We start from the raw sequence: 25,084 nt of genomic DNA, 5'->3' as shown, positions 1-25,084 counted from the left end.
TGCACTATCATCATGGACAGCATACTCCATATCATCATGGCATCCATCTTGTACCACATAATCACTGTTCTCAAAATCACACAAAAATATGACATCATCACAGACATGTGAGTCGGAACTATGCACATCGGCATATCTATCATCCTAACTATCTGCTAAACCATGTGATATATTTGATGCGAAGCTAGGTACATCTGAGAAATCCTCTTGGTGCTTCCGGCCTTCCTGATCCTCCCATGCACTCTCAACTCCCACCATATCCATCCTATCATCATGGCTATCAAAGGCACTCTCATGATCACTATCATTTGAATCTGAATCACTCTCATAGGATTCCTCTACTGCTGATTGCAAAGTTTCTATCCTCCTCAAACTCAAACAAGACTTACGTGTACCCCTCTCACAATAATCATATGTATCATCTAGGGTATCTGAAAAATTACATAGTTGTCTCGTGGCTTTCTCCAATTTTTTAGATGATGATGCTTTCTTCAATGATTTAATGATTCCATACAACTTCCCAACTAAATCAATATCGCAATAATATTTGCATCCATCTCCCTTACGACAAGGCTCAGTTGTAGATGTTTTATGATCCCTCTCTAAACAAATTTCACACCTCTTTTTCTTCTTCTTCTCCCGCATCATGATGATGAGGAGTATGGGCTCACACGAATGACACACCACGTCGACGCAAGACCAAGCTCACACACTGCAAGGAGAGCTTAGTGCTATACCGAGGTCCATGCAATGCACGAAACCTGGGTGCTCACACGACTCATCAGATTTGGAAAAATAAACCAATACATTCTTCTATAAAAACTCTCCATTTAAATGGATTCCATTAAATTATTATTGAGCTAAAAGTAATGAAGAAAACTATAATCTGAGAAAAACTCCACCTCTGATTTAGGTTCTGGTACTGTTAGCTTGGAGTCGGCCTAGGACATGGATTTTGGAAATCTCTGACACGGCTTTCAGACTCAGTTTTGATGCAGTAGCTGCTATCACCACAGGCGGCCCTCCTACTTGGAGCTCAAACTTGTCCCCAAGTTGTTTCCACTCTGGCTCCTCTCTGAACTAGAGAGTATTTTCAATCTTCTACTTACGGTCAGCCAAACTTTCGTCATGATGATGAGGACCTGAGCGTCACATTCCACACAATATTAGAAAACGTCGGACCGCATCTTAACTCAATTGACATTTTTGGTCTCAGCATTGCGGTCGCTCCAACACCATAGCCGGCCGACATATGCTAGTACCATTGGATCCGTTGTTTGCTGGGATGCAGGCGTCACGCACATCAACACCTTGTTACCCTACAGACCTGCTCCTCCACCTTCGCCGTCTTCTTTTCACCTTACATGTTTATCGCGGAAAACACTCCGATGGGAACACGGAAAGCTGTCAAAGGTCTGCACGCCCGGATTGCAGTGCTAGATGGTGGACAGGCCGGATCTGGATATGCTGGATCCGGATCTAGATCGATTCCACTGGATGGGCTCCAAACTACCGTAGGCGGATTGCTTCTGGATCCGCTGCTTTAGACTCCGGAATCCAGATGATGCCGGATGACGTAAGCCTGCCATTCCGGAGTCGTTTGCTGACGGACTGATGATCAATGTCCTCCTGCTCCCGATGCCCGTCAAAGAGACCGCCTTGTTGCACTAAGGCCACAGGCCAGCTCGGCTGCGTATGAGAGCACTGAAGCGGTCGAGTGCTGGTGGTGGTCGACTAGATGAACATGCGCCACCGCCACCTTTCTTGCGCACCTACCCATTTTGCGCCCATCACATGGGTGCCATCGCTACATGAATAGTCCACAAAGGTGCCACCGTCATCTTCGCCATGAGGAAAGATCATGTATACTTCTACCTTGGTGTAGGTTTTATTTGTGTTTTCTCTTGACATATCATTAGTGCCTAAGAGAGGTGCTACAAAAGCAATCAAGTCTTCTTGAGACTCCTTCAAAATAGGTTCTAGAGCATGTGTGCCCCAGTTGGTGGGGAAAGCCATTTTATGTTAATTATTTTGGTGGTCGATCAACACTTGGTTATAACCAAAAAACCATCAAGGAAGCCGTAGGCCCGCTCGAGCACATGCTCTGTAAAGGGAAACTGATAGTGGTTCCATATCGTGGTGGCATTGACTTTTTTGAGATCCATGCACACTCTCACTTTACCATTATTTTTAGGCACGATCACTATGGGTGTGACCCAATTGGTGTGCTCTATCTTGTAGATGAATCTAGCATCTACGAGCCGATTGATTTCTTCTCGGACCATCTTGGAGTATTTGGGGTTCATAGGGTAAGTTCTTTGCTTTACTCGTCTTTCTCGTTCGACCATGGGGATGGTACATTTGAGCACTTCGGAGGTACACCCTTCAAATCCATATACTTCCAAGCGAAACAATCTTAAAATTCTATGAGAAGAGTGATAAGTTCTTTATCTTATTCTACAGAGAGGTCTTCCGCTATGTAGATGGGTTTTGGATCCTCCCCTGGGCCTGCCAGGTTAATTTCGTTGACCATCATAAGATGTTCCTGGCTTTCCATCATGAGTTCTTTGGGCTAGACCCTCTTTAGATATAGATGGGTTTCGGATCCTCCCATGGGCCTACCAAGTTAATTTCCTTGGCCAGATCATCATAAGATGTTCCTGGCTTCCCATCATGAGTTCTTTGGGCCTTCTCGTATTATACAAAAGGGTCTCCTACCTTGTTGGCCCTGAAGTGTTTGGGGACTTATTTGGTCTTCTCAGATTTAGCGCTTTCTTCCTCTATTAGCTTCTTGGCTTCTTTCTTAGCTAGCACCATTTTTTTTATTTCATGCTTTGCCCTCACCAGAGAAGCAAATATTTTGGGGTTTCGACTGGGAATCGACTGATTCTTTCTCCTTGGTGGTCAAGTCGTTAATGGGAATGGAAAACTCATCGAGCTCCTTTTTCTAGACTTCACAGAAGTAGAAATGTGTGTTAACAGCTTCCACATATCTCAACCAATGTTATTCCGATTCTATCGAGAAGATGTATGCCTCCTGTTCTATGAAGCCATCAGATTTCGGTGTTTTGGGGGAGTGTTTTTCCTGTAACTATCTTCCCTCTTCTAACGCTCACAAGTTCATGGATTGCACTATGAGACACACACATGGCATTGAGTAGAAAGAGAGATGTGATCTCTCACTACAACAAAATGAGGGTGTAGCAGCAAATGGTTAAGATCCAATCACTACAACATTCTTAACCAATCCTATGAGCTACATCCTTACTATCATTTTTGCAAAGATGTTATCATAGATAGATCTTCCCTTGATCAACCCATGTTGTTTGTTTGAAATCACCTCTTACAAAGAGAAGGACTTATTCTCAGTGCTGTTATTGTGGCTAATATCTTGTACAATACTGAGAGTAGGGTAATAGACCTCCAATGGTTAAATTGACTACAAGCATGTTGTTTGGGGATTAGCTTTATCATCCCTTCCCTCAAGTCATTGTCCATAACCCCTATGGAAAAGGCCTTCTTGTAGGTAACCCATACCCAATCTTTCAAGTAATCCCATAAGGCTATAAAGAACTCTATTGAAAGCCCATCCCAACCCGTGGATTTCTCCTTGCCCAGGTTCTTGGGCGCCTCCCAACATTCTAAAATCTTTATGTCCCTATCCAGACATCTAGCCCTATCAGCTTTAGTGCTTTTATTGACCAAATCTAACAGTTTGGTTCCTACTTAAAACCTTTCTTGATAAGCATCTTCCTTAAGAATCAAAGTACTACCCCAAGAACTCTACCCACTTCATAGAAATCTATTGAAAATTCCCTAATTGCTGTCCATTCTCATCCTTGATTTGTCCTTGTAATTCCTTACTCCATCTCTCTTTTGCTAGTGGTTTTTTCTTGTTGTTGTAGGCTATCCATCTATCCCATTTTTCTCTCTCTTTAGCAAGTTTGTCATCTTCATCCTTTAAATGAACATGACATTCCAATACTGATCAATCTCCATCCTGGACAAGCCACTCAGCTACCTCTTCTTTTGTAATGCATCGAACAGATTACCCCAATACTGCCTTTCTTGCCTTTTTTGTTGAGCTCTAAAATTTACTCATCCTTCTAATGATGCCTTGCATCTCATTTGTAAACTTCCTCTAGGATCCCTCTACCTCACTCTTGCTCTTTAGCCTAGTGATGGCCTCTTTAGCCTAGTGCACGTGATGGCCTCTTTTGTAAGGATTATAAATAGATCATCCTTGAGCAGACTGTTGTTCACCCCCAACTTCCTCACTGGAAAGTTTCTTAGTTCATCCTCCCCCTAGCCAGCTGACTACCACCCCCACATCAAAGGTAGATAGTCAGAGAGCACATAAGAGGTTTCCACTTTAGCAGATAGTGTGTGTGGCACCCAAGAAGTAAGATGACTAAAAAAACCCTATCAAGTCTAGAGGAGGACCCGAGATATTGAAAACTAAAGTAGGTGTGTCCCAAGTCAAAACCCCAAGATCCGAGTTTCTAGCCACCATCAGTCAATTCCAACTTTCCTCTAAGACTATCTCATTTTTTTTTCTTGTCCTCTCATGACTGTACTTCCTTCACATCTATCCGGCTATTTCTCAACCACATTTAAGTCCCCCATAAGCATACAAAGGCATTGAATATCTAGTTATAGATCTACTCCCACATTTCCCCTTTGACTTTGCGATTATGAGCCCCATAAAGATTGATTACCCATACCTTTTCTCCATCTAATGGAACCTCAACAACCAAAATTCTACCATTGGGATGGTTGGCAATAATAAGGGGCCTTAGGATTTTTTTAATGATTGTAAGAACACTACTAAACCCTGATTTAACCCCCCATACATCACAGCCCATTCTGTGAAGCTTTCTCTCTTCCCCCCTTTATTATAAAAATGGTTATGTTCTTGAATGGCCATTATTGACAAATCCCAATCTCTCACCACCCCCCAAAAGGCCGCATTTTTATTCTTATACTTTAACCCCTTAACATTCCAAGTGCACCCCCTAATCATGCTACCTTTTATCATTCTAAAGCAGTAAGGGACCATCTCTACCTCCAACCCTTCTTCCCCCTCTCTCTACCATCATCTCCATAGTCCTATCTGAAGCTACCTCCATGCAGTGTCTACACTGTAGTTAAATGTCCCCATGGAGGAGGTTTCATCATCCCCCCCTAGAGCACTAAAAGGATTAGGGTAGATAGGAGGACTTAGCACCTCTGAGAAATTGCCTACTCCCACTCCTTTCTCCCCTATTTTGGATTGTTTGTTCCTGGCTTCACCCTTGATTTGTCTAAGGTTGTTCCCCCCCTTGGATATGTCCCCAACTCTAGTCCATCCTTGATTCTCATTATCTTTTTCGTCGATCCCCATTTTCCCACTTCCCTCCTTTATCAGCTTGCATATCCGGGGTTACCACTTTGCTACCCTCCACTGAGCCCTCTTCCTTCTTCCCTTCTCCATTCACTTCCATATTATTTTCTAGACGACAGTTCCAAGCAATATGACCAAAGTTCCCACATCTAAAGGATGCTCTGGGGGCGCTCCCAAACTTTAGCTTCAGTTCTATTTTTCCCAATTCCCCTAAATCCATTTTAAGTGATTTCAGTGTTTCAAACCAGCGTGTTCCAAGAAACACAAACCTCATTTGAATGGTGACTATTATCTTGATCGCTCACTAGGTACAAATCACACATCTCCTTCATCTTCTACGTGTACGAGAAATAAAACAATATAACTTCTTATGAATCCTGCTGTTTGTTCAATCCCACAGTTTCTATGGGGTCACATTTGGTATTGTAAGATGGCGATTGATTTTCATTGAAGCAGATGGTAGTTCATGCCTAGCTTCTTGAGCAATGGGAGGTTGAATTTATGGCCTAAAGCGTGTGGTGCATCAATCACATGGACAATTTTGTGATGCCCATCACCAATCTTTCCTATTAGGCAACACCCGCCAAACCAGATAGACGTGTAATTCTCGTGAGTGATGGTAGTAAGAGTGAAGTAGGCGACGGGGCCCAAGAGCAAGAAGAAATCCACCCTCACCAATTGACTGTGGGAAGCTTGTGGAGGACAATATTTAATCAGTCACCAACCAATGTAAAGAATCTTGGCACCAACAGAGATTTGTGGAAGAAAAAAAAAATAGAAGATCCATAATTTGTGGTGCACTCAATGTGGCGGTTCGAATCTGACGTCCAGTTGGATATCTGACTAGGGTGCTGACGTTATCTAGAAGCAAGCCGACATAGTCCAAATTCCAGATTTCCTGATCTGTTGATGTCATCCGGAGTCTGACGTTATCCGGATTTGGGAAGCAAGACGACATAATCTAGATTCTGGAGTTCCTGATCCGTTGCCATCCAAAGTCTGGACGCCATTTAGCATCCACAAGAGCATTTGAGTACACATTTTATTTCCAGAATCTGATTAGTAGTAGGGAGTTGGTGTGGGCTACAGGTGCACTGCATTTGGACGGGTGTAGACGTCTCAGATGTTAACATGGTGTCGACCTGTTGATCCCCCAGGTGTTAAACTATTTGCTCCAAATATTCTAGATAATCGGTTCAGCGAGTCTCCAATTTATAGCCATGATCGATGGGGTGGAGTTCATGACTTGCAGCAGCTAATCATGGTCACGGATCATTGGCGTTAGAGAATCTATCTTCCTATGATGGGTAGTAGGAGTGGGCCACCGCCGCTTAATCGTAAGTCAAGGTCGGAGCTTAATCGTAAGTCAAAGGTCGGATGAGTTCTAAGTGTCGCCGATCCGGACTCACATCCTCACGACGTACAAAAGATGAAATAATTCAAAATCCACCTTAAACCAAAATTTAAATCAATTTTACAGTACATAGTAGCTTTTTCTCACACGTAAAAAAAGCATGATAAACAATTCCATGTCCCCTCCATTTAGCTGTGTGGGTAGCCAGGTTTTGTGTATTTATATTTATTTTGATTTCGTATCTGATGTTGAGGATTGGAGGCATCTAGGATTTGTGCATTGCTTGGACCTTGGTATAGCACCAAGCGCTCCTTGTGGTGTGTGAGCTTCATCTTTGCATCGACTTGGTGCACTATTCATGAGAGTCCACATTGCCTATTGTCACGATGGGAAAAAAGAAGAAGAAAAAAAGGTGTGACATTTTGTCTAGAGAAGGATCATAGCACGTTTGAATGCTCATATTTGACTAAACCTTGTAGAAAAGGAGATAAATGCAAATATTGGTGCATGATTCATTTAATGATGATGGTGGTGATGTAGTGATTATGTAGTATTTTTTGTGTAACGTCTTTGAAAAAAATCCAATTACATGTACCGTTTTATCAACTTGCATTGAAATACTTATTAGGGAGGGTGCCATCAGAGAAACGACCATTTGGAAGTGAAGGTGGTTTAGTGTTCCTCCCTTCTCTAATGTGAACATGCCTTTAAGACACTCCATACGGAAAAACTCTTTTAGACACTTCACCATTTCCAATCCCCACCATCACAGAGGTTTCAAAAAGCTTCGACTTCTTTGCATTGCACTACAAGAGAATCATTGTTTTTCGACTCTTAGTTTTCATGCTTGGTCACGTCATCGATATGTACGTCGAAATAGGCCTCGAAATATACGTGGAAATAAGCATCGAAATATGCGTCAAAATAATCGTCGAAAAATTAGTTTTTTAAAAATTGAATTTATATATAATATTTGCTAGTTCCCACCCTGGGGTGTGTTTTAGCCTTCGTTTTTTACCTCTTTGCAAGCATATGTGTCTATGAGAGAGAGAGAGAGAGAGCGAGCGAGAGAGCGAGAGAGAGAGATTAGAGAGAAAGAGAGATAAAGAGAGAGAGAGAGAGAGAGAGAGAGAGAGAGAGAGAGAGAGGGGGGCCGAGGGAGAAAGGAGAGTAGAACTTCCATCACGCTCTTTGAAGGAGAACAAATGCTAGCTCCTCCTCATCACTAAGTTGCAATTAAGAAAGTGCTATGTTTTACAATGAAATTAAAGTTCATCATCAACTTGCTCTGTAGAGCGGTTCTCTCTACCGTGCAATATAGTGCTCATAGAGTACTACCGATCAACAAATGTGTTAAGAAACACAGTGTCAATCCGAGGACTCGACCCAATTAGTGCATGAAGGCTTATCCCATGAGGGAGAGTTCACATACACAAACCACCACTTGACAATTCAGCGATTCAACACCTCAATCAATCTCTCAATCCATTAAATCCACTACACTAATCAAGACAACAAGCAATGCATAGCAATAAATCCCATTCAAACATTGATTAAATCTTAGCTTTCTCTAATGCCTACAAATCCATAAGTGTGCATCTACTAACCCACAAGCTTAAGCAAGTAGAGAATGTAACATTCACAAACCCACAAGCTCATAGAGAGAGTCTATCCATGAATAACTGATTGCCAAAGAAGTGGGCAAGAGCTTGCATCGATGGAGACTACACGCACACACTACAAGCATGCAGCATACACAAGAGAAAGAAAGAAGCATTCAACTAATCATAGATTAATCTACTTCAATGATGCTAAAACAGATTAAGAGAATGAAGTGGAGCTATATTTATTGGAGCTTGATGCTCATTAGAGTACAATAGAGAGAGATTTAGACAGTTGCCATAGCTTGAGAGCTCAAGAGCTTCACTCAATACTTATGAGAATGGCTAAAAACATACTCTTTCTTTAGCTAACGTCTCTTTTATAGAGATATCACTAACCCTAGCCCTAGGCCTCTTTCACACATGGGCGGACAACCCCATAAGTGAACCTTGCTTAATACACTTAGAACTCTCATTTAGAACCCACATTGGCCTAAAACGATTTACATTGCACTTCGGCACAAAAATATGGAAAAATTATGTGCGTCTTTATGTTCCCATGGCTACAATCCCGCTCTCTCGAATTAATTGCTTCCGGCCTCCTTCCATAATCCGTGTTCCCGTGAGTGAACATTCTCCCCTTTCTAAATCGCGCACGTCCTCGGGCGTGGTAGAAACAAAAGCTGCAAAAAACAATGAAAGACAAGTAAAGTCTTTTATTGAAAAAAAAATCAGCAAATAAATATCTCACACGTGAGCATGCAAGTGAAAGGCCGATTAGAGTTTTAAAGAGTGCTAAAAGAAGCGAGTAAAGACTAGTCAAAGTGAGACTAAGTGGTAGATAGTGCTATGCAAAGGCAAGTGTGCTTGTACATAGCAGGTTATGAGCATAGTCTCAATGTCCTACAAGTGTTTAAGTCATTCCCAAGTGGCATCCCTACTCCTAAATATAAGCCATGGTGATTGGACCTTTCTTTCTTTCTTTTTTCCGTCTTTTTGTGTGTGTGTGTGTGTGTGTGTGTGTGTAAAGAGCAGAAGATTAAAGAGAATTATTATTTTTAGCTTGATAAAGAAGAAGGTTCCATCCCAATGAGACCCAAGCAATGGCCAAGAGACCTCCGCCAAGAGAATCTAAAGGCCGCTAAGTATCTCAAGGGCGACAGACCCTTTTCTTTATTTTTGACATAAGGAGTACCCCATGAAGATGAGGGCATCGGTCTCGAGGGCCCATAATGTACCCAAGAGTCCTACCAGCATCTATCAAGGCGATAGAGTCCTTGTAGGTCTCCTTCTTATCTTTTAGACGTCAGTGTTCACCCCATGGAAACCAAGGCATCGGCCCCAAGGTGCTAAAACAACCCAAGGTCCTACCAAGCATTCCATATGGCCATAGGCACGCCATGTCTCAAGTCACTTCTATATATTTTTTAGGGCATGTGTTTCGTAAATTTTTTATTAATCGTAGCACCTAGCCCATACCTAAGAGGTAGCTACCACTAGGGATAACTAATATACTTCTAGATCTTAAGAACTTGGCATACTCTGTTGGTATATGTCTTACACCGTCTTCAAATAGAAATACCTTCTACTAAGTCCCCTAAGAATCTAGAAATCACTTGCCACATAGTAACAACTAATTTAAAACTTAAACCAGCCAGCTGTGTGTGAGCATGCAAACAATATATGCAAAAGTGGAAAGCACATAAAGAACAAAAGATTATGATTTGAATACACCTGTTGTAGTGCCCGTTGATGTTGTGTGTTTGTCTCGATGCATTGCTAATGTGCAGATTGCTTCTCTTTGCTCTTTGTAGGCATTGCATGTCTCCCCCCTTCCTAATCTACGTTGATTTTGTCCTCGGTCTGGTACTCTCACATCAAGAAGGTTATGGCATTGGGGTGTAATTCGCACAATTTGTTTCATTAAGCCCGTGCCATATCGTCGAAAGCAAGAGCGGCATAGCCAACAAATATGTGAAGCTTCTCCTAATACGAGTCGTGCACACTCTTGACAATGTGGAAATGGATGATGCTGTTGATAGAATAAAGTGACAAAGTGATGCCCACAACAAATTTCACCTAAGGGAGCATAAAAGTACCTAGAATGAGTTTGAAAAGGAGGAGCACTATAACCCTCGCATGTTCAGGTTGAGTACTATCAGGGTCAATGCATGGGGGACATGTATCTCACCAAGTATCCATCAGGAGGTATCTGGGCGTAGAACAATGAAATTTAGAAACTTCAAACTTTATACACTCATATCCATCATTACAATCCCTATCAAAAACAATGTAGATAAGATCATCTCAAAAAGAACACAATCCTGTAATGGCAGAAGGAACCACATTAGTAAAAGTGAGACTATTCAAACACTGATCTACCAAAGAGCTTCAATTGTAGTGTTAATGCCTTACCTTTGGTTTTGGGTATGTCCTTCTTAAGAGGTGGGAAGGATAGCAATTGTCGAGGAATTTGAGCAAGATAAGAGGATTTCGGCAGTGAAGTGTTAGAATCTATGCTCAAAGGAGACTCATGTAAAGTTGGATTTGTCTTAGGTACACAAGTTGATGGTGGAAGTGTGTAACAAGAAGAAGTTGGGACAACTGGTGATTCACGCATCTTTGGGTAGCCAAATTGACAATTCCTTCTTGCCTGGTCTTCTTTGAGCAGTGACTAGAGTAGTTGGAACATGCCAGCCATGGCCCTCATTTGAGGACTCATCAATTATCCACATCATTTGTCTTGGAGCTTGAAGAGAAGATGTTGAAATTGGGTTGTGTAAGGTAGAACTACCACCCTTTTGACATGATAAAACTCGTGGAGCAGCAAATCCCAAGATGCAATCAGAATCAATTTGCAATTTGTATTGTCTATTCTTCCAATCTAATGAACAATTGGTAGCACTTAACCATGATCGACCAAGAACAACCTCTACCACTGCCTTGGACTTACTAGCCACATAAAAGGAAACTGACATCTGGTGATCCTGAATAGACATCATAATGACACATTTTTCCTCTATAGGGTTATCTTCACCTGAGAAGCTTCATAAGTCAATAGGAATGTGCACAAGTGTTGGTTGTCCCAAGGCTACCCATGTGTCGAATGAGAGAACATTATAATCTGCACCACCAGAGTCAATTAAGGCAGAGACAAAGTAGGTAGTCTCATGATGATGAAGACACAAGTGAATATTGAAAGGATCGACATATTGTTCATCCGTAGCCAACTGTAAGGTCAACACAGAAGCCTTGCGACGCTCCTTGGCTTTTTCAACTCTAGCTTTAGCTTCTTCTTGAGCCTAACATTTAAGTAGGTCATGTGCTTCTTTCCGTGTGTGGGCAGCATGCATTTGTTGTAGCATGGCTTCAGTTAATGGTTCATTGTATTTCTTGAGATGACTTCCATTAATGAAGTTAAGCATTTGCTCACCTTCTAGTGTCTCTAAACGCACTGCACCACTAGGAGTAAGCTCATTAATCACAGACAGTCCTAGGCCACGTTTCTTGAGCTTTCGCTTATTCTTCTTAAGTGTGTACAAGAGCACAAGGTCCCCTTTTTTGAATCGGCCAGTTGTTACATTTCGATCATACCATTGCTTTTGTCTCCTCTTTTCGGCATACATCCCCATTACCGCCAATAAGTGGGTCTCATCAAGCTTTTCCAATTCATCAATGCGTTGAGAAAGCTCATGACCAGTCCAGTCCAATTGTTTAGCAACTGGTAGAGTAGGTACAAGAAATTCAATGGGAAGAATTGCATCTAGCCCAAAAGGAAGCTCAAATGGGGTTGCGGCCCCCCACAGATGTTTTATAGGCTGTTCTATATGCCTAAAGAACTGAGTGCAACTTTTGCTCCCAATCAGTCTTATTTCCCTCAACAATCTTTGTGAGCACTGTGTAGAGAATCTTGTTAGTTCTCTCAGCTTGACCATTGGTCTGGGGATGATATGGTGTAGAATGCTTGTGAATTACCAAAAATTCTTGAAGTAAAAACTCTATGACCTCATTCACAAAGTGCACACCTTGATCACTAACAATTTCAATAGGTAAGCCATAGCGTGTAAACACATACTCATACAAGAACTTGGCTGTGGTTCTGGCATCATTTTTTACTGTAGCCTTTGCCTCTACCCATTTGGTCAAATAGTTAGTTGCGACTATAATATATTCGACATGCGTGTGATGAGCTGGAGGTTTAAAGGGACCGACAAAATCAATACCCCATTTGGCAAAAGCACGTGTGCTTAACATAGGCTGCAATTGCATATTTGAAAAGATGCAGGGGGGAAGAGAGCTTAAGCTCTTGCAAGCACACACACACACTCACAAACCCTAATAGAGAACACACAAGGTGAGAGGCTGAAAATCTTCTTCTTCTCTACTCAACACTCAACACACCATATACAAGAATAAGAGTACACATAATATGAAAGGTACTCAACCAATACATACACGGGTTCTCTATAGTGTGAACCCGACTAAATGAGCTGGCGCTATAACTATGCCAGTCTCTAGAATGGCTGTCACACTGTCATCCCACTGGCCGCATATCTCCCATGATCTCACCAACCATGCCAGTGGTGTAAGTGTGGGGCCTATCCCCCAGGCGGGTCATCAGTGTCCACCGCCTCACTAGACGAGCTCGATATCTTAACACTCCCCCTCGAGCTCAACTCCATCTCATGTACACCAAGCGAAGCCCTGAATCTGCGGAGCTTCTCTGTACCCAATGCTTTGGTGAAGATGTCAGCTACCTGATCCTCTGTGGTACTGACATAAACAAGGTCAAGACCTTCTCTCTGATAAAGTGGTAGTGGACCTTTATGTGCTTTGTACGAGCATGAAAGACTGGGTTCCTGGCCAACTGTATACTGCTAATGTTGTCACAGAAAATGACAACTTGTCTATCCACTGATAGACCCAAATCTACAAGTAGCTTTCTCAACCAAGCTACCTCACATGCTGCCATAGCAGCTCCTCTGTACTCGGCCTCTATACTCGATAGAGCAACCGTAGGCTGCTTCTTGCTGCTCTAAGTCATTGCAGCACTCCCCAAAGAAAACATGAAGCCACTAGTAGATCTTCTATCTGAGATACTACCAGCCCAATCAGCATCTGTGTACCCATGTACACATATCTCTGTCCCAGTCTCATAGAATAGTCCACAATGCAAAGTAGACTTCACATACCTCAGTATGCATCTCACTGCATCCAAATGCGGTTTTCGTGGAACGTGCATAAACTGACTCACCAACCCAACAGCATAGCTCAAATCGGGTCTGGTGATCGTCATGTCGATCAAACTTCCTACTATGCGTCTGTACATAGTAGGATCCTCCAAGATCTCTCGTGAATCTGCACTCAACTTGCCATTCTGATCCAATGGCATAGAAATAGGCTTACAGCCTGTCATACCATACTTGGACAACATGTCCAAGCCATACTGTCTCTGCAGTAATCCAATACCATGTGGTGACCTAATCACCTCAATGCCCAAGAAATATCTGAGCTCCCCCAGATCCTTCATCTCAAACTTTTGTCTAAGCAAGATCTTTACATCAAAGATCTCTGCATCATGGTCCCCCGTAATGATCAAGTCATCTACATAGATGACAACAAGCACAACGCCTCTATCACCATGTCTCACATATAATGAGAAATCTGCATTAGCTACATGAAAGCCAATAGTGACAAGATATTCAAAAATCTTGTCAGACCATGCTCTTGGTGCTTGCTTTAAGCCATACAAGGCTTTCTTCAACCTGCAAACATGCTCGGGTGACCCTCATCCTCATAACCAGGTGGCTGCAACATATACACCTCTTCTTGCAAATCCCCATGCAAGAATGTATTCTTTACATCCATCTGATGTAAAGACCATTGCTTTGACGCAGCCAGTGCTATCACAACTCTCACCGTTGCCATCTTGGCAACTGGGCTGAAAGTTTCCTCATAATCAATCCCATATGTCTGCGCATATCCTTTGGCTACCAATCATTAGGGGAAGGTTGAGGTCTATGGGGGCCCTTTAAGCTGCCATATTATGTTTTTAAGTACTTTTGCTTAAGGACTCTAAGCATACTTTGACTAGGCCTGACAAGGGGATCTTTATGCATTCATTATTTGAATTTCTATTTTTTCAAATATATATTTGCTTGAGCTAAAATGGGGGTAACTTTTTGGTTTCCCCAAATTCAAAATGGCTGGAAAGCCTTCCCTCCTCTCTTCCCTCCACGTTTAGCTCCCCCCCACTTTCTCTCTCTACATTCTCTCTCTAAGACGCCCTCGTTTCTCTACCACTCTCTCTCTTCCCCTTTCTCACATTTGGGTGTGCCATGGCTCTGCATCTCTGATTAGTAAGCTTCCATAACCTCTGAACTTCCAAATGCAGATATCTCACACTCTCTCATCCTCCATGCCTCATCTTTTTATCATTTTCTGCTCTCTCTCTCTCTCTCTCTCTCATGTCTTTCCCCCATTGAAGTGCAGAAAATCCCTCTGTCAACCTCCATAGCTTCAAAGCTTACCATTTTCCATTCTTGCATTGTTTACCATACATATCCCCTACTTCTGTCTGCAATCTACATCTCTCTCTCTCTCTCTCTCTCTACTGCATTATGCTGCAAAACCTCAATCTACCATTTTCTATGCCTCTTGCCATCTTCCTTGTCCTTTCTCCTATTACCTAATCAGAAGATCTATGACCTTCTAATATTTTTTACAGCAAAACTTCATTGCACTCTCCTCAGAATACCCTATCCTCACTCTTGCATTGTGTTCTACTAGAAGGTCTTTTCAGCATTGCCTAACCCTAAAGAAAATGCCACTTGAAGATATATCTAACAGAGCCCCAAAGTTCAGGTTACATGTAGATTTGGCTGCTGAGTATGCTACAATCCGCAGCACAAAATCAAGTGGTGTGACCGATGTGCCATTGGGTACTCTTCGATCACAAGGGCGAAAATGTATTGACCTCTGGACGAATGGATTCATATACCCTATTGACCCGCTCACCAATGCTCCACCTCATTTTGTTAATATCACTACATTTCTTAGTTATGTAGGTGATGGAGCTAATGGTCTATTTGGCTACTGTAGGAGGCTTTCTTTTGTTGCAGCTCAGGAATCGCATTCAAGACTGCATTTCCGAGGCTTATGGCTTGAGTTGCAGAAGCAACACAAGAAGGACATTGATAGGCTTGAAGAAATGGTGAACAACTTGAAAACTCAGAATCAGGAGCTCCAGCAGAACAACTTTTTGCTTAAGCAGGCCTTTGATAATGAACGGGACAAGGTGAATGCAGCCAAACAGGATGCACGAAACAAGCAACGACATCTTGCAAGCCTGAAGAAGCTTCCAGTAGGCTTTCGACAACGGAAAAGAAAGCGTCAGTCCCTAGAAACCTTGGCAATCCTAAGTGGAGCAAGAAAACGACGTGTACGAGCAACAAGGTAACTTCTATTCTTGCCATTGTTTTGCATGCCTTTCTATTTTGTGAAACATATTGATGTTATTTTGTATTTATGTTCCATGTAGAGATATTGCTGGGGATATGATGGGATATGAAGGTGGTGCTGAGGAATGTAGAGCAGGCATATTGAAACATGTTGTTAAGTTATCAGACATATATAAGCTGCTAGAAGATCCCACATGCAAAATATCTAAGCAAATCCGAAACAGAATTTCTGGAGAGCTGCAAAATATGGTAAGCCCCATACAGATTATGGATGCATGTGATAGTGCTGGTGTCAGTAGGAAGGGATATGAAGCCATCTACAGGGTGTTTACACTAGGTCATCGTGCAAAAGGTTTTCTTCGACCCATGCTACCAACTCCATACAGTGTAACCATGGCAAGAAAAAGTGCAAACTCAGAAATTGCGACCATGTTAGGTGGCTACCGTCATGTGGAGGATGCTCTGCCTGTATGTACTACAAAGGTATTTGAATACAACAAGTACAACAATGTCTTTATTGATTTAAGGACCCTTCAAAGAGCTATGATTTCTTATTATGGTCTAAGCATTGAGGAGTGCCAAGGTCAGGCTGTGTTTGTGTTAAAGCTTGATGAGTGTCAAATTGTAAAAGGACGAAAATTAGAAAGAGTCAGCCTAACACTTATGAACAGGGCTATGAAAGGAAATCTGGAACAGGATGATAATCTTCTTGACTGTAGTGCACAAGCCTCAAATTCCAACAAGGGAAGTCAATCTCAGGGAAAAGATTACTATGGAGTGCAATCAGAAAAGAATATATGGTGGTTGGCAGCATTTGAGCTTCCACAGGAGACAAATGATACATTGCGATGGTACCTTACCCGAACAGGCATCCCAAATGTCATATCATTGCAATCAAAAGGAGAAACTTTGCATGTGGAAGATGCAGGAACATTTACAGTTGAGTGGCACATGGCAGGTGATTTAAAGACATTGAAGTGTATGCTGGGATGCAAGCTAGGAGCAAATACTTTTTTTCCATGTATTTATTGCTGCCATTCAAAATCAGAGTATATTGATCGCGGCAAAGCTTCAGGCAAGGTTGCAGCCACCAAGACTACCAAATCTCATGCAAAGGGCAAGAAAAATGTACAACCAACTTCAATGAGTGCAACGCAAAACAAAGATCCAAAGAAACCTATGCAATGGGTTAATGGCATCATGAATTGTAATACCAATTGTCCGCCTAATCGTGATCAAGAAGATATCTCATGGAGCCCTATATTAGAGATTCCACTTTCCCGTGTTCATATTTGCACGCTTCATGCTAGGTTACGCATAATGGACAAATTACTGAAGTTACATATCAATTATGCATGGAATATGGAGCCTGAACATCTTCGCAACGAATGCATCAGTAAGCTGGAAGATGTCCTTTCAAGTGTGGGGCTTCATGGTGGTGCTGTAAAGCTGACTAAGGATACTAAAAAGTCAGGACCGGGTCAGGATAATCCAAACAAAATATGCATGGGTGGGTCCAAAGCAAGACACCTTCTCTCAAATTACGAGGGGTACAATAGTCACACAAAATATGAATTATGGAAGGCCATTTGTGAATGCACCACTTATCGTGGGAATAATGCAGAGCTTGGTCTCAAGCGGGCAAGGCTGTGGGAGTCACTTGACAAAATGATTCAATTGCTAGAAAAGGCTCCACTTGTTGCCGAGGAGATTGCAAACTTGAAGACTGCAATACATACATTTACTCAGCAAATGGTTGATGCATGGGGAGAAACACATATCACCCACTATATGGTATTTACCTTTCTATCTATTTACTGATATTAATCGCCAAATAGTAAAATTCTGATATGATCTTTGTTGCAGCACATTATATTTGCCCACGCACAGTTTTTTCTCGACGAATATGGTCCAATGGCAATTTGGAGCACCCAAGGAATGGAGCGCTCTCATTATCAAGCTAAGGCAGCATACTTTAAGAACACGCGACATGGTGGAGGTGGTAAGGAAAAAAGTAATGCCTTGCATGAGATGTTTAATTGGTTTTATCGCAGTTTGGGAGGTCGACGCCGACAGAAACCAAAAGGGCAGGTGTCATTACTACGAAGGGTTGTAAAAAATGTCAATCTGCAACGAGCAATTGCATGGCGAGCATCAAGTGCCGTGCATGGGATGCGTGAGTGGTTCGCTGCGCGGAGGCGTATGGGTCGAAAATGGGTTCCATATTAGAAAATTGTAACCTTTTTTAAGTTAGAGCTTTTTTTATTAATGTCGAGATTTTTTTTATTAATAAGTTATTTTTCAAAAACTATATAAACCTGTGAAAGTGAGTTTTAAAATTACATTTTCACGTTCATTCAGTCGTGTAAGTTAATGGATGGCTAGAACTAAGCACACTGCGCGCAAAACTGAGAACCCAAACGTACCGTCTGGTGCACACAACTTAATACACGCAGTAGCCGCGGCACAGGCATTTCAACAAGTGCAAAAACGTATCAAAAAGAAGCATACAAGCATGGACAGAGAGGTAGAGACCAGACAGGAAGATGTACAGCCGGATGTGTTCTCAGGACTGGACAATATTGAGGATGTCTCCAAGCAGCCTGGAGACACCGGCTCATTTAGAGCCACGCGTACACCATTCCCCCGACCTCTCTCAGAGGCTGAGCAGCAGGAGCGTGTGCTGGAAGAGCAACAACGCCAGATTGATGAGGAGGAGCATAGAAGAAGAGAGCAACAGCAAGCCCTATTCCCTCAGCAGCTACAAGAGGAGCTAAGGGTCGCATTTGAGGAAGACCAGGAAGCACTTCTGTGTATTGAGCAAGAGCAGTTTCAACAGGCTGCTGACTTCTATGAAGCAGAGGAAATAAGCCATCGTGAAGAGCAGGATAGGCTCTTAGCACAAACACTACATGAGGAACTTGAGAGGCGTCAGCCCCCGTCTCCACCTAAAAAACAAAGAATAAAGATTCGTGTCAAGAGAAAGAAGGAACGTGCAAACAGGCACCAAGAGGTGGAGATGGAAGATGAGGATCGACGACAAGTAGAGGAGCAAAGGGAGAGGGAAAGACTGGAGCAGGAGGAGCAAAGGGAGAGGGAAAGACTGGAGCAGGAGGTGCAAAGGGAGAGGGAAAGACGGGAACAAAGAATTCAAGAAGCACGCAGATTAAAACAAGAACAAGAAAAGAAGAAGGCAGAAGCAAGTAAGAGAAGACTAAATCTAGATCCAGCCGAGCAAGAAAGACGAAAAAAATTTAGAAATGATAGACAACCATGGGAAGATAGGTCGCATCCACCACCACCCCCCGTAGCCAACAAGAAGAGAAGATGGAAACCAGGGACCGTGGCTCTGCGAGAAATCAGAAAGTACCAAAAGAGCACAGACCCCATCATGGCGAAGGCCCCCTTTGCAAGAGTTGTAAAAGAAGTCATCGACAAGTACAGTGACAGGGTCACTCGGGTACAGAGTACGGCACTGGAGGCCCTCCAAGAGGCGTCAGAAACAATTTTGGTCTCTCTGTTTCAAGATTCGGTGCTGTGCCATGCTCACGCCAAAAGGGTGACCCTAAAGCCTGTTGACATGGCACTTGCACTACGTTTACGTCAGGATAAAGCGCTCCATAAGGAAGGCTTTATAGGATAGGATTAATCTTTTAGGCGGCGGCCTTTGTGCCTTTTGTAATCTCGACATTGTAATACATTTTTTTGAATCTACAAGATATTGTCAATGACTCGTTAACCAACGTATTCATTTGTTTCAACTGTTATAAAAGCAGACATTTCATTTCTTGTACTGTTGTTTGAATGAGAGAAACTGTTGATCATGTATTAAGAGCCTTAGTTAAACAGGAACAAAATTTATATTACTGATAAGGTGATTGTGAAACATTATCTTGTTTTACGTGGCATTGTTGTTGGCACTGAACAGAGGATCCTTACATAGTGCAGAAACAAAATTATATTGAATTTATTTTTGGTCCGAAAAAAAGGCTTAAAGCTCAATAAGGCCTTAGAAAAGCTCAGGGACAAAAAAAAAGTTATTTGGTGCTCAAAATCACCTGGTGAAGTCTGGCATTAGATAGAACATTTTTTATAAAAGCAACAGTTTTCTTTTTTTTTATGGTTCTAGGCAGAGTAATCATCAAAATAAAGTGCACACAATGCATTTTTTTGTGAAAAAATGATCAAAAAATGGGCTGTGCGCTACGGCGCGAATTTAAGCCTGCCCTGCATTTTGAAAGGCTGAAATTCGCGCCGTAGCGCACAGCCATTTTTTTTTAATTTTTTGACTCTATCCAAGAGTATGTGCACTTTTTTGATGAAAAATATGCTTACAAATATCAAAAAACATAAAAAATTTTGATTTTTTAAAAATTGTTCAGATTTTGTACTGCCAGATTTCGGCTGGATGTTAAGTGACATTCAAAGAACAAATATTTGATCATTATCAATGAAATTTCTTACACATTCACATGCCTGCCAAAAGTTTAGAGGGCACAATGCTGACACATCAAATAAACAAGAGAAATGGTTCAGACTTCTTAGAAACATTACAATTAAAAAAGTATACATTTTGTATTGATTTCGTAGAAAGAAAATTACAAGTTCCTGAGAAGATTTCTGAGAGCTTCTTTAGCTTCGTCACTCTGTGTGGTTTTCTCACCTAGGCTATTAGCTATAATAATAGGATTGGTTACACCTTTGGAGATTGAAGTGGCACAGTGGCTTAGCACGTGGCCGGTGTAGTTGCCTGCAAATGTGTACATGGCTGCCTCCCTGCTAATAAGTACACATTTGTTTGCATTATTTGCTAGCCCATCTTCGGTGAGAACCCCACTTAGAGCTTTACACTTGATGAGCTCTGCTTGTGCCTCCTCAGAGTACTCTAAATGGATTACTCGAATAAATGATGGAGAGAGGCTAGGAAGGTAATGAATCAGGGAGGTGTCTCGTCCATCGGATTGCACACGAACTCCACCTCCACGTGCAGCAAACTTGTCAAAAATATAAGCTTTCTACAAGAGAAAAAAATCAGGTGTTAGTAATAACTCACTTATAAATATGAAGGCACAACTTTGATTTAAACCCACCTCAATGTCATCATCACATTGGCTAATGCGTGGGTTGCATATGTCTATACTGCTTCCACGCTGCTCAACTGATGTATCTACATGCAAGCGCTTATGTGGTTGAAATGCTTCTTGAGGGACACTTTCATACTCTGCTGCTACATTTTCTATAGCAACAAGAGCATTGGAAACAGTTGCCTCAATTGTATGTTCTGTATCATAACCTTGGAATGCTAGCGCTTTGGTAAGATCATGGTCATCAAAATCAATCTGTACACCTGCAGGCTGTTGCTCAAGTGTGTCTTCTTTGCAGAAACCAGACCCAATTGCTAATATGCTTAAGGCCTCATCCTCCCTTAACCCCAAGGATTTACAAATGTCATCAAGGAAAAGAAATTCCTTGTTATCCATGATGATGGGATTCAAAGTGGTTACATCCAACTCAGGGATCTCTTCCACAATTTCATCCCCTTCGAGGTCACGATGAGGCTCTTCATCCTCAGTTGACCCTTGTTGGAGAAGCACCAAGGCCATGGACGCTTCAGCTTCTTCTGAGAAAACCTCTTCCACCTCGCCTTTGGATTCCTTCACAAGAGCTACTTCCTTTTTCACTGCCTTTCCCTTCTTTTTTTCTGTATCCCTGGCTTCTTGCAAAAACAGTGCTAACGTCATATCCCATGAAAGGAAGGTGGTGCCTACATTACCAACCTGCAATTCATAAACGGTGTCATCATCTTCGACCCTATAATTGCTAGATGTAAGCCCTTTCAAAAATCGGTTGAGCCTGAATCGGAACGACTTGTCACCATGGTACAGATGCCTGATTAAGTCCACTGGAACCCATTAAGTGGTGGATTCAGGCAATTGCACGACATATTGTGCCACTACATCATTCATGTACTGGACCTGCTCTTGAAAAGCCTCTGCATGAAGGTCTATAGTTTTTTGCATATCGATCACCCCCTCAAAAATGGCGATGTTCTCACCTGCACCTGCTGAGAGCCCAATTTTCTCAAGTTTTGCGCGTAGCGAGTTAGAGCTTGAAGCCATGGCGGGATATTGAAGGGAAATAGAAACTGCAAGATCTTAAGAATGAAATGAGCTTTATAGAGCAAAACCTATTCTTATAAAGCATTCCACTATAAAGTTTAATAAATTTATAGAACATACTTAAAAATTTTAAATTTAACAAAATTAAAATCCAAGTTGCAGTGAAATACAGAGGACATTGGGACTATGGTGCAATCAATAATTTTGTATTCAGAAGTACACCGCTACAAATTATCGCCCAAAATCACTCAAAATGTTACCTAAGTCTGCAACTTAACAGTCTTTCAAGCTAAGGGCCCTAGGGGGCTCCAATGACACACAGAGTGTATGTTTCTCTGACCTTTGACGCATGGGTCGATTAGAAACAACAAACTTGAATTGGTTCCTTACATTAAAGGACATGACAATACGATCTCTCAACTGAGCAAAATTCCAATCATCATTAACTACCACTGTATGCTCCTCTCCTGGGTGAACTTCAATATGAAGTTCTACCTCCTCCCTAGCATAGAAATCAGAGTCCAAAGCCTCCCATTCACCATGCGAGCATTTCCACCTTCTAATAGGGTACACCATAGTTAGATTTTGCTTGCCTATCTGATACCTGCATCTTACCATTGACATTACCGCTGAGCACTTTATTACATCGCCCTTATGTTCTGCCACCTTGGTGGTCCAGTCGCCTTTTAGAAATGTATCTAGAGCTTCAAAGGCCCCATCTTTGCTTATCCACATTGTTGGGGTGCGATGGAACTTGCCTGCTTTGAAAATAGCAATAAACACATGTAAAGGCATGAAAAGAGATACACTTATCCTGTGGGATCCATATGCAGCCTTTAGGCTTGACTGAATGTCATGGAAAATCCTGCGCTGAAAGCTCTCCATTGTAGTGGGGTCTGGAATGGGCCATTCCGGGCTATTTAGTGCAGGAGGAGAAATTGGCTCAAGTGCTCCAAACCTTCCCCTCTGTGGCACAACATATGTTGCAGCAATGAAAAATACTCCTCTATTTGCAAGTTCGGAACTTGTTTCCCCAGCATACATAAGCCTACCTAGATCAACATGACATGCTTCGAAGGTCCCTGTAAAACATTCTAGAGGCTGCCATTCCACACATGTTGAAGGAAAAACATCTGCATACAATAGAATACATTGGAGTTCTTGATATTCACATAGTCTTCATGCAAGCATTTCTCCAAAGCAAAGAAACATTAAACAAGGACTGAAACTTACAGTTAGTTGGGAACCGTGGTGAGTTCTCATCTTCAAGATGTATTTGGCTTGAGGTGTAAACATGTTGCACCTTTGCAAGCCGCTTTCCATCCTTGTTGCAAACTTTGAATTCTAAGATCCTTCCTTTCCAGTGATGGCTTGTGGAAGCCATGTGCCTTCGAGGAACCTTGTGTGCACCCCTCAAACTGGGCTGCATTGTTATCCACATGAACCGCTTAAAAACGGTAGGAATCCAATAACCTTCATCATCCTGTACTGTGGAAATAGCCATGGACTCGATAGTGGATGATGGCCTGCGTACACACTGAAGAGCCATAGATGGCCCAAATGAAAAGAAAGTGAATGTTAAGAATATGGCAAAAAAGCAAATACCTGCTCAGAGACAGAGAGAGAGAGAGCTAGCTAAAGCTTCAAAGAAGTTTGCTGCAAATCCATACACACACACACAATACACACACACACACACACATGCACACACACACAGAAAGCTAAACCTTCAAAAGAAAGCAAATGAGAGATTGCATTAGGTGCCTGCATGCAGAGAGAGAGAGAGAGAGAGAGAGAGAGAGAGAGAGAGAGAGAGTCTGATAACAGAGCTTCCTCTAGAGAGAGAGAGAAGGGCTGATAACAGAGCTTCCTCTGAGTAGCTGGTAGCAAAGAGCTTTCCTCAAAAGAAAGCTAATGAGAGATTGCATTAGGTGCCTGCTTGCACACAGAGAGAGAGAGACCTAGAGATAGAGTCTGATAACAGAGCTTCCTCTAGAGAGAGAAAGAGGCTGATAACAGAGCTTTCTCTGAGTAGGTGGTAGCAAAGAGCTTTCCTCAAGTTGGGGATGAAGATAGGGCTGCAAGTGAGGGTGTAGTGAGTGGTAGATGGGGAAAGTGGGTTAGTCTAAAAGGGAGGAGAGAGAAACACGCCCCTACTTTTGGAGGGAAGAGGGAAGTGAGGGGGGGTAACTTTTTGAAACTTTTCCTTTAAAAAAATATTTAAAAAAAAAGATATTGAAGATTTTCTTTGCTGGCAGATCTGAAAAAGGCAAGATTCCACCTTTGACCACAAGATTTAGGGTCTTAATCAACCCAACGTTTTTGTACACATGTATTTTTCCTATTGGCCTTCACACTAATCATCTCCTTAATCTCATGGCAGCTTAAAGGGCCCCCATAGACCTCAACCTTCCCCTAATGCTAGCCTTGTACCTGTTTATGCTTCCATCACTGTTATGTTTAACTTTGTACACCCACTTGCATCCAATGGCTTTCTTGCCTTCAGGCAATTGCACTAAATCCCAAGTTTCATTTCCATATAGTGCATCCATCTCCTCATCCATAGCTTTCTCCCAACACACATTTCCAACAGCCTCATCAATGCATGTGGGCTCAACAACCTGCACAACCTTTGCCATATATGCATAGTGATGTGCCATATAACCATCATATGTAAATCTCTGCACAGGGTTCTTCACTCTCCCTGATCTTTGCAGCTTTTCATTCATGGCTTCCATAGCCTTCTTTACACCAGGTGTTCTCATAGCTGGGATCCCAAGCTCCTCATCAAGGCTCATATCTGAGCCACTAGACTCTCCATCAACATGAGAATGCCCTACAGAAATGTCAGGCATACCAAGGGGCTCAACCACTTTCTCTTTTCCTTTACGTGATGTAGTAATCACATTTGCAAGACTGGTATTATGATGCAGCCTACCACTCCATGGTCTATCAACAGACCCACTAGATGAGGACTCTCCTGGTCCACTCAAAGACTATGATTGCTGACCTGCATTCTGTACAACCACACTTCCACTCACATCAGCCCCAACAGCTTCTTTTTTAGTAAACCTCTCCTCTGGAGTTACATCATGTATGGCTGCAGTTGGAGTCCTGTTCATGATGTATACTGCTGTAGAAACAGCCTCAACCCAATAGCAATGCGG

At 42.2% G+C, this 25,084-nt stretch overlaps 2 protein-coding genes across 2 annotated transcripts; one reads left to right on the top strand and one right to left on the bottom strand.

Annotated features, from left to right (window-relative positions):
• The first annotated feature begins 1,388 nt into the window (after positions 1–1,388).
• LOC147614005 (uncharacterized) lies at positions 1,389–18,222 on the top strand. Its single transcript, XM_086781330.1, has 4 exons — positions 1,389–1,514; positions 15,612–15,793; positions 15,879–17,592; positions 17,665–18,222. Exons 1-4 carry the CDS (start codon positions 1,389–1,391, stop codon positions 18,025–18,027), a joined length of 2,385 nt encoding a protein of 794 aa, XP_086637456.1. The 3' UTR covers positions 18,028–18,222.
• Positions 18,223–20,285: 2,063 nt separating this feature from the next.
• LOC147614004 (uncharacterized) lies at positions 20,286–23,588 on the bottom strand. Its single transcript, XM_086781329.1, has 3 exons — positions 23,151–23,588; positions 22,413–23,050; positions 20,286–20,300 (listed from the first exon to the last, which is right to left on the bottom strand). Exons 1-3 carry the CDS (start codon positions 23,464–23,466, stop codon positions 20,286–20,288), a joined length of 969 nt encoding a protein of 322 aa, XP_086637455.1. The 5' UTR covers positions 23,467–23,588.
• Positions 23,589–25,084: the final 1,496 nt, after the last annotated feature.

This window comes from Cibotium barometz, chromosome 43 (assembly GCF_041138505.1).
Source record: "Cibotium barometz isolate CiBa-2024 chromosome 43, ASM4113850v1, whole genome shotgun sequence".
Classification (NCBI taxonomy): Eukaryota; Viridiplantae; Streptophyta; class Polypodiopsida; order Cyatheales; family Cibotiaceae; genus Cibotium; species Cibotium barometz.
The sequence above is the reverse complement of the archived record's forward strand: the minus strand, read 5'-3'. Positions and strand labels throughout refer to the sequence as shown.

What these genes read in the sequence shown, in the direction of transcription:
- LOC147614005 (XM_086781330.1), top strand. Translation starts at nt 1,389, where the DNA reads ATGGGAACACGGAAAGCTGTCAAAGGTCTGCACGCCCGGATTGCAGTG. An exon ending in TGGATGGGCTCCAAACTACC is followed by an intron (nt 1,515 to 15,611) that starts GTAGGCGGATTG and finishes TTGCTTAAGCAG; the next exon opens with GCCTTTGATAATGAACGGGA. An exon ending in CGACGTGTACGAGCAACAAG is followed by an intron (nt 15,794 to 15,878) that starts GTAACTTCTATT and finishes TGTTCCATGTAG; the next exon opens with AGATATTGCTGGGGATATGA.
- LOC147614004 (XM_086781329.1), bottom strand. Translation starts at nt 23,466, where the DNA reads ATGGCTCTTCAGTGTGTACGCAGGCCATCATCCACTATCGAGTCCATG. An exon ending in ACCACGGTTCCCAACTAACT is followed by an intron (nt 23,051 to 23,150) that starts GTAAGTTTCAGT and finishes TATTGTATGCAG; the next exon opens with ATGTTTTTCCTTCAACATGT.